This window comes from Fukomys damarensis, unplaced genomic scaffold (genome assembly GCF_012274545.1).
Source record: "Fukomys damarensis isolate Sample0158 unplaced genomic scaffold, DMR_v1.0_HiC HiC_scaffold_13, whole genome shotgun sequence".
In the NCBI taxonomy this organism is placed as follows: domain Eukaryota; kingdom Metazoa; phylum Chordata; class Mammalia; order Rodentia; family Bathyergidae; genus Fukomys; species Fukomys damarensis.
In genome coordinates, this window is record NW_022900925.1 from 23,036,753 (window position 1) to 23,046,555 (window position 9,803).

Sequence of the window (9,803 nt, forward strand, 5' to 3'; positions counted from 1 at the left end):
TTGAACCCAAGGCCTTTGCCCTGAGCTACTTCCCCAACCTTGTTTTAGTTTTTATTTTGAGAGGGAGATTTCTCTAAGTTGCCAAATTCTCCAGGCTGGTCTCAAAATTGCAATCTTCTTGCCTCAGCCTTCCAGAGTGCTGGGATTATAAGCATGCATTACCACTGTCAGCTAAGAAGATGATTTTAAATATAGACTTTTCATGTACAGGTGACCTGTTATTCAAATTTAAAGACAAATGTTTTTTAACATTCAAAATTTCAGAAGGAAATAAGGGAAAAGAAAAAAAATGAGCAAATGAAAAAATGGAAATAAAATATTTGTAAATAGGGAAAGGAGGAGGGGGTGAAGGGAGGGCAGGGATAAGGGGAAAAAAACGAGAACCAAGACCTGTCATGTAAAGGCATAAGATCCCAATGATGAATGTAACTGTACTGTATACCTAAAACGTACCAATAAACTCAATGGGGAAAATTTTTTCAGAAAGTTTATTATTCATGTCAGTTAGGGTTCTTTGTAGCAAACCTGTAGAAATTGACTGTGATTGATTTAAAGAAACAGAAACTTACTGCAAAGATTTGGGGTAGTGCACAGAGTTGTCAGAAAGCTTGGAAAATAGGTAGAAACTGACACAGACTAGCTCCAATGCCATAGCCAAATCATGCCTTAGAAGCCAGCTGGTAAGGGTGCTGCCTTCTGTGCTGGGCACTGAATTAGCAGGGCTGGCTGAACTCTTACACTGCTCATGGTTCCATATGTGAAAGCACCATTGTTTCCAATCTTTGGGGCAAAGCAGGGGCCAATGAAAAAAGGATACAAGGTACATTTTGATAAAATGTTAAAAATCCAAGGATGAAAAGAATATTCAAAAAATTCCCAGAAGATCTAAAAATGTATTTGTAGAGGAATAAGAAACCAACTGACTTTGGAAATTTGGCATTGTGCGAGATGGTAGAAGGCAAATGAGAAATGTCTACAGGGTTCTGAAAGACCATATTTATTTCTTTAATTTTATTTTACTTTTTGTGGTACTGGGATTGAACCCAAGGCCTTTGCCCTGAGCTACTTCCCCAACCTTGTTTTAGTTTTTATTTTGAGAGGGAGATTTCTCTAAGTTGCCAAATTCTCCAGGCTGGTCTCAAAATTGCAATCTTCTTGCCTCAGCCTTCCAGAGTGCTGGGATTATAAGCATGCATTACCACTGTCAGCTAAGAAGATGATTTTAAATATAGACTTTTCATGTACAGGTGACCTGTTATTCAAATTTAAAGACAAATGTTTTTTAACATTCAAAATTTCAGAAGGAAATAAGGGAAAAGAAAAAAAATGAGCAAATGAAAAAATGGAAATAAAATATTTGTAAATAGGGAAAGGAGGAGGGGGTGAAGGGAGGGCAGGGATAAGGGGAAAAAAACGAGAACCAAGACCTGTCATGTAAAGGCATAAGATCCCAATGATGAATGTAACTGTACTGTATACCTAAAACGTACCAATAAACTCAATGGGGAAAATTTTTTCAGAAAGTTTATTATTCATGTCAGTTAGGGTTCTTTGTAGCAAACCTGTAGAAATTGACTGTGATTGATTTAAAGAAACAGAAACTTACTGCAAAGATTTGGGGTAGTGCACAGAGTTGTCAGAAAGCTTGGAAAATAGGTAGAAACTGACACAGACTAGCTCCAATGCCATAGCCAAATCATGCCTTAGAAGCCAGCTGGTAAGGGTGCTGCCTTCTGTGCTGGGCACTGAATTAGCAGGGCTGGCTGAACTCTTACACTGCTCATGGTTCCATATGTGAAAGCACCATTGTTTCCAGACTGGAGACATCTGGATGGATCTCTCTCTCTCCCTCCCCTTCCCTTCCCTTCTCCCCTGCAGCACTTGCAGCAGGCCCAGAGCTTTCCCTGGAAGGGAGCAGCAGAATGGCCAAAGCGAGTCATACGTGACTGCCCTGGGTACCACAGGACAAGAGAGAGTTTGCCTTTGTCATCTTTATCGTAGCAGACAGACCTAGGATATTCGAGCCAGATGAAAATGAACCCAAGGAAGGTTGAATGAATTGAAGTAAGCGATGAAAAGAAATCCCAATATAACTGTTGTTTTGCAGGTCTGGAATCATTTCCCGGAGTTGGAATAGACCTTGAAGAATGTTCCCTAGAATGAAGTAATTATGTAGCATGAAACAAATGGTATGAATGTGCAAGTGCAAATACACAGTAACAAAAAGCAGGACTCCTCCCTCAGCGAATAGAAATAAATACGGGAAAAATAGGAATCTACAAGAAATTATCATGGTTGCAATATTAAACAAATCAAAACAGAATGTAATCTGAAAAGTAATGGGAGACAAAATATTTTCTGAAGTTGTAACTAAGCCTGCAAGGATTGACTCTCTAAAAAGAGGTGAAATTTGTGTTTAATCTCTTTGGGATTCAGCAATTCCTTCAGTTATATTTTGGCTTATTTCCTTTTAAAACCCAAGAAAAGTTCAATTGAATACTCTTTATTAGATGCCTTACTTTTATAACCAAAGCATCATTAAAAACTGAAACAAACAACAAACAAACAAAGCCACTTCAAGCCAGGAAGCTCATAGGAGGTGAAGAGGCAAGAGAATTAAAGGTGAAGTAGCTGGCAACTTATGTCCCATTTCCCCAAGCAAGTTTCCTACGTCTTGGTTTGACGGTAGTCAGTTCTTTTATGCACTGCTGAACTAATGAATCTCTGGGGTCGGCACAGACACGTTGTCGCCCTTTGGTGATGAAGCTGGAGAGAAAAAGAGCAGGATGAGCACAAGCTGAAGCGTCTTCTGCAAATGGTGGCGGGGAGCCCCACCCTCCCTGCCCCCCAACTTCCCCACTCAACGCAGTCTGCTCTTCCTACTCTCTGCGGAAGGCAGCTCAGGGCCGGTCTCCTCTCTGAGACCCTCTCAGCCTACCTACGGGACTCCCTAGTGACCCACGGGTGTCCTCGGGCAGCTTTCTGCCTGCTCTCTCCTTCCTTCCCCTCCTTCCCTCTTCTTCACCAGAAATGTGTCATCTCGGATGCCCTGCAGACTTCTCCTAAGGACACAAGCTGCCCCCCACCCTGGCAGGACCCATGGGTGGGACTTCTGGGGGCACCTGAACATCATCACTTTCTCCCACCGAGACCGTGGCGTCTCCCTGCAATTCATGGTGGGTGAGTTTGGTACTTACATGACACCTGGCTGGGGGCACCCACTTGTCTCAAAATAATCTTCAATGAATGTACACCGGATCCTTCGTGAAGTGTAGGAGAAGCAGCAGTCATTAGGATTGTGACAGCCTGCAGGGAGAGAAAGGGCCACTTGAGAGGCCAAGCTTTTCCCTGGTGGGAACTACGGGCACTATGAAGGTATGCTGGAGAAGGCCTAGGGCTGAGAAAGGACACTTCCTCCTGGGCCAGCACTTGCTGCCATCTCCTTGCTTCAGACCCTCACCAGGGTTGAGCTCTGTGTCTGCGGGCACCCATCGTGGGCCCCAACAGGGCAGAAGCATTTCCTGAGAAGGGGAAGACATCTGCAGGCACCTGCAGGCATCAGAGAGCACCCTGTGCTCCAAATGGGCAGCCCCTCAGGTCAGCCAGGTGGGAACAGAGACGGTGTGTTTGGAGGAGGTATTAGTGACCTTTCCGGATCTTCTCCGGAGAACTGTACCACCCTCAGGATACTTTTGTTCTCCTCCAGTCCTGTAAACAGGTAGATGAAGCCATAAGCTGAACTGCCCCCAGGCTTCATTTAAATATATGCTGTAATGGAATATTACCTTTCACAAATTGTCCAGGTGGATGTAGAATCGCTTTATTCCATGGTTCATTTTTAATCTTTATATCTGGAGGAAATGGCAGGGAGAGAAATTTCTAGGAGGCATTTTGTCTCAGTATCTCCACTCACCTTATTCCTCACCTCATCCTAAGGCACAGACTCTGATGCCGAACCATGTCCCATGTCGGCAGCTAAGGCCTCTTCCATTAGTACCCTAGCATTTTTCAGGAGCTGTTGTGATTTAACTATGAACATTCCCCCAGAGATTCATATATTGAGGGCTTGACTCCGATGCAGAAATGTTGGAGGTTGGGCTTAGAGAGGTGCTGGGATCATACTGGCATTGACCCCATCAATCAGTTGATGACTTCAGAGCTGAACAAGCTATCAGGAGGTGGGCCCAGTTGGAGGAGATAGGCCGCCGGGAGCCTGCTTTTGAAGGGCGTATCCTATCCCCAGCTCCTTTCTCTTTTTCTGGTTCCTTTCCTCTGTTTCCTGACTGCCAGGAGGTGAACTTTCCTCTACCATGCCCTTCTACCTCAGTGTTTCTATCTTGGAACCAGCTGACCAAGGGGTAAAATCATGAGCCCAAATAAACCTTCTCTCCTTTAAGTTGTATATATCAGCTTTTTTTTTGTCTCAGCAACAGAAAACCAACTGATAGTGACTTTTTGAAAATACTTGATATATGAAAGCATTAGACTAAGTCTTCAGCACTAAAAGCTACAAATCTAACGTAGCTAAGTTAAATATCTAAGTTAAACATCTCTGCAACTTACAGGACTGTGGAAACAGCAAGTTTTCCATCAACTCATTTGATGGCAACATGTCCCTTGAAGTGAAAGATTGTGGACCTGTACTATGTTACTTAGTCGAACACAACTAAACATTTTAGGTTTTTTGTTTTGTTTTGTTTTTTTGGACAAGGTCTTGCTTTGTAGTGTGCAGGCTACCCTTGAACTCATTATGTAGCCCAGGCTCACCTTGAGCTCTCAGCAGCCCTCTTGCCTCAGCCTCCGAGGGCTGGGGATTACAGGCAAGTACCACCATACCCAATTTAGCTTCTTAAATAGTTTCGCATGAGCTGTATTTATTAAGGCACATGGGTACCTAATGTTTCTGATATGTTGTGAATAGACTTGATGTATCTTGGTTCTTATTTCTTCCCCATTATCCAGCCCTCCCTTCAACTCTGCCATCCCTCCAAAGAATGGTAGATTTACATTTGTTCAGCCCAGTATTTACCTTGAGAAGTTGCGGAATCAACAATATTAATATTGGGCCGGGGATTTGGCTCAGTGATTCTGTTGCCTGCCTTGCAAATGCGAGGGCCCCAGTTCGATCCTCAGCACCGAAAAGAGAGAGAGAGAGAAAAAAAAAACATATATTAATATCTATAAAACACTTGTAATAGTGGCTGCTTGGCACACAGAAACTATTAGATAATTATTTAAGTAAAAAACAAAAGTGGTTATGTAACCACCAAGTATTAGATAATGTATTTATTTCTGTGTTTAAGCAAAACATTTATTGGTACATTTTACTTATTTTTTATTTTTCCAGTATCGGGGATCAAACTCAGGACCTTGCACTTGAAAGTCAGGCATGGTGCCCTTGAGCTAAATTCCCGGCCCTGTCACATTTTAGATATGCATAATGATAACACTCATCATAGGCAATTTGCACCTGTACGTGATAATATATTTCTTAAGTAAAAAAATTAGAATGGTTAAATGACTATCAGAAATATTTTAAATTTTTTTCTGTACCTTATGATGTTTTGACATCTTAAAAAGCTTGACAGCTGGGGAGACACTGCCTCTCCCAGGATTAGCCAGTTCTTAGAGTTAGCAAAGGGTTCAAACCAACTTCTGCCCAGCACTTGCGCCCATCCACCCCTTTATCTAACCCTCAAGCACCATCCCAATGCTTTTCCTGCTCCAAAGCATCTTAAAGCCAGGTATCAGACAGCTTGAGACAACCCCTGACCTCAAGCCTGCTGGACATAATCACACTAACCCCTCCTAACCTGTATACCGTGCTTTGCCCTGACTCTCAGAAACACAAAGGAAGGCTCTCACATAAACTTTCCCTCTTGTTTGTGCCTGCTGACCCAAACCTAATGCTTCCGGTGGCCCTGTAAGTTTTTTTTTCCCATGTCATTGGTCTCTCAGAATTGAGACTTAGTCACCCCCGTAAATTAAAATTCCAAGTGTTCAAGTGGGACTGTGACCTGGGGTGAGTTACTTGCCTGGCTGGTCTCACTTTCTTTCCAAATTACAGTTTTATACTAGATGATACACAGAAGTTCTAGCATCATAGAACTTGATACTTATTTCTGTAAACTTACAAAAATTTTTGATTTGGGTAGTGGGGATTGAAGCCAGGGCCTTTGCACTGAACTACATGTCTACCAGACTCCCCTTAAAAAAAAAAAAACTTTTATGTTGAGACAGAGCTTGCCAGGTTGCTAAATTGCCTAGGCTGGGTTCTAATTTGCTGTGATTGTGCCTCAGCCTCCTAGAGTGTTAGGGTTACAGGCATGTACCGCCACACCTGGTGTTTTTTGATCAAGCTAAACTGTCAGCTAGGATAAGGTATCAAATAATTCTGGCTATGAAAACGGGGACTATTGGGGCTGGGGATTTAGCTCAGTGGTTCAGTCACCTACCTCGCAAGTGCAAGATCCTGAGTTCAATCCCTGGTACAAAAAAAAAAAAAACGTTGTGGTGGGGGGGGTTTTTTCTCCAGAGGGGACCAGTCATCAGTGTATAGTTTTTCTCAGGGAACAACTGAGGCAACTGAGGCTGGTATGTACCTTGCTGTTGCTCTCAAGTGAGCTCTATACCCATGTCTGGGATGGAGAATAGTTGTAGGGTGCAGTGGTGGCCCTGTGTGTCTCCCCCAGACTGTGAGTTTCTGTGACCCTGGCTACCAGTGAGAAGACTCACCGAGTGCGTTTTGGGCCTGGGACCCAAGGGCAGCAGCGAGGATGAGGAAGGAGAGGGCAGCTTTGGAGATCTTCATCCTTGTGGTGAGCAAGCAGAGCTGGCCTGAGACTCCTGGGTTCACAGCTCCCGGACTGCTTGGCCTGCTGTGGCATTTATAAGAGGTGGATCAGGAAGTACCAGAGCAGAGGTCAAGAAGCCGTTTGTTCTTTGTCTATATATAGTAATCAACATGCTATTTCTAAAAGAGGGAACACCGCTGAGAATATATCAGGAAGTAGAGGGCAAAAGTGATTTGGGGGCTTTCCCAATTCTTTCAGGGATACAGGGAAAGAGAATAAATATTTCTAGGATTCTCCCTCTAGGAGATTCATGTGATCCTGTAAATCTGACTGCAGGGTGGGCTGGGGGACTCTCAGACATCCCAGCTCAGAGCTGGGCTTGGTGGGCACTATCTTGTGCCTGTCTCCATTTCTAGTCCTGGAGTCCCAACCGCAAAGGAATGGAAAAGTAAAAGCCTACCAAGCTGGTCATTTTAATGGACAGTGGGGGTCCCTCAAGATTAGAAGCCCAAGATCTTCTAGTTTGTAATGACTTCAAGGCCTAAACATTCCATCCTGGACTTTCAAAAGTCTGGAAATCTTATAATGCAGCACGACCACCAGAGGAAATGCTCTAACACGTAAGCTTGATTCACGTGAATCTTCCAGTGACTTCTCAACGACTCCGAAGTTTTCATCTGTGGGTAGAAGGTTCATCAGAATCAGGTTCTCCTGGCACGCACAGTTCCTCTACTTTCCTATGTAATGGTATTTTAATGCACATTAAGTGTAACAGTTAAATATGCATTAATAAATTTAGACTTTTCTTTTTTTTTCTTTTGGATTGAGTACATATCTTTCAGGATGTCAATATTTATATGTGATGGATAAATTTGCCCTGTGTTTGTACTAATTCCTCCTGACCCAACTCTGTTCAGCAGTCACCTCTGCCAGGGGGACTTCTTGGCTCTTGCTACCCCTAGGCTGGGCCAGGTGTCTCTTGTAAGTGCTTCCAAGCACCTGGTGCTCAAATCTATTGTAGCCCCAGGTAATATTCTATTTTAAATGCTTATTAATGTCCTCTCCCTATATAACAAGGTTTATGTATGTATGTAAGAATGTATGTATCGCTAATAGAACACATAACATGAGATCTGTCTTCTTAACAAATACCGTTTTTTGTTTTTTTTTTTGTACCAGGGATTGAACTCGGTGGCACCACCACTGAGCTAAATCCCTGGCCCTCTTAACAAATACCCAAATGTGCACATGCAAGGAGAGTGTAGAGACCGTAAACAAGTGGTGTGAGTTTCCAAGAACAAATGCAGAATGATGGTAATGAAATGATGACAAGTAATTTTCTTTTGGTTAATTAATAAGGAAAAAGTCACTTAAAAATTTTGGAGAGAAGAATCTACATGAGATTATCATGGCTCAAACATTAGGCAAATGTTGCCTCTGATCCCAGCACTCTGGGAAGCTGAGGCAGGAGGATCACAAGTTCAAGCCCAGCCTGGGCAACTTAATGATTTAGCAAGATTGTCTCAAAAATAAAAAATAAAGAGGGCTAGGGATGTAGCTCAGTGCAGAGGCCCTGGGTTCAGTCCCCAGTACTGAAAAAAGACATAAGCAAATAAAAATGTGTCACTTTTGCAAATGTGGTAAAAGACACTTTTTTCCAAACTGTCATCAAAACTTTAAAGACTGTTTTAGTAGAGAGAAGATAAGATAATATGAAATTGTGTTTAATCTCCTTGAGGTTACAATAATTCCAGCTTTTGTCATTATCTCAGGACTTCTTTTTTTTTCTAATAGTGACTTATTGTTACAAAGGTTATAAATATTTTGCTCATTGATTTCTTAGGCAAATCACACTGAAAGTAGGCCTAGGTTTAAAACTTTTTTTTCAAGTAAAATAATTATGTTGTTTAGAATTTGATGCAATCTTTTGGATTTTATGAGATAATTAATCAAGATGTACTACTTATAAATATAAACTTATTTGTTTCAATACAGGTGTACATAAGGTTGATATCAACTCCATTTTTAAATGTTTCCCTTAATATCCTTTAACTTTGGATGAAAAATCTTTTTGGACCATGTGTCTATTAAGAAAAACATCTAAAACTTAGAAATAGGCAAAGGGATGACTGCTTGCCTTTCTAGTTCCATGCCAGGGTTCCCTCCATCTATGGGGGAATGTGCTTTTGACTGATGTTCTATTACTATTGATCAGGCCCTAGATTTTTTGAAATTATATGTTAACTTGGAAATCTTTGCCTAACACAAATGCAAAAGATTTCTATTTATTGGAAGATAATCCGAAAAGTTACAGTTTCATTATTACTCTGTAGACATCATACTGATCTGTGCTCTAATTTAGCAAACTTATTCCAGAATGTCATCTGCAATAAACTCTATAAATCTCTGTTCTTCCAATGATCTTTGAATAAGTTTAATGGTTCCCTCACTAATGGGTTAACTATATCTTTGACATATATTTAAAAGAGTCATGCTTTAGCTATTTAAAAATTTTGCAGCTGGGGATTTAGCTCAGTGGCAATGCTCCTGCCTCGTAAGCTCGAGGTACTGAGTTTGATCCCTGGTAGCCAAAAAATAGTGTAGGAAAATTTTGCAGCTGGGCATGGTGGTGCCTACCTGTAACACCAGCACCCTGGGAAGCAGAGGTAGGAGGATTGCAAGTTTGAGCTTAGCTTGAACAGTTTAGTGACTTAGGGAGACATTGTCTCAAAATACAAAATAAAAAAGGTCTGGGATATGCTTCAGTGCAGAGGCCCGGGTTCAACATGAATAACACAGACACACGCACACACACACACACACACACACACACACACACACACACATATTTTGTTTTGAAGACAATACTTATCCAAATTTGAGCAATACCCTCATTTCTTTCTCCTCTTAAACTTCAAGAACAGTAAATTAGGTACTGCTCCAAACCAACCCAGACCTAATGTATAATAAGGACTTGCCCCTGGGGGCTGTAAGATGAGAGAAACTGAG

The 9,803-nt window shown here is 41.9% G+C and overlaps 1 protein-coding gene across 1 annotated transcript; it reads right to left on the reverse strand.

The window, feature by feature from the left end:
• Positions 1-1,586: 1,586 nt before the first annotated feature.
• LOC104860528 (C-C motif chemokine 23-like) lies at positions 1,587-6,864 on the reverse strand. The gene is made up of 6 exons (XM_010621755.3): positions 6,736-6,864; positions 5,030-5,128; positions 3,786-3,851; positions 3,198-3,306; positions 2,672-2,766; positions 1,587-2,154 (listed from the first exon to the last, which is right to left on the reverse strand). Exons 1-6 carry the CDS (start codon positions 6,809-6,811, stop codon positions 1,937-1,939), a joined length of 663 nt encoding a protein of 220 aa, XP_010620057.1. The 5' UTR covers positions 6,812-6,864; the 3' UTR covers positions 1,587-1,936.
• Between the last annotated feature and the right edge of the window lie 2,939 nt (positions 6,865-9,803).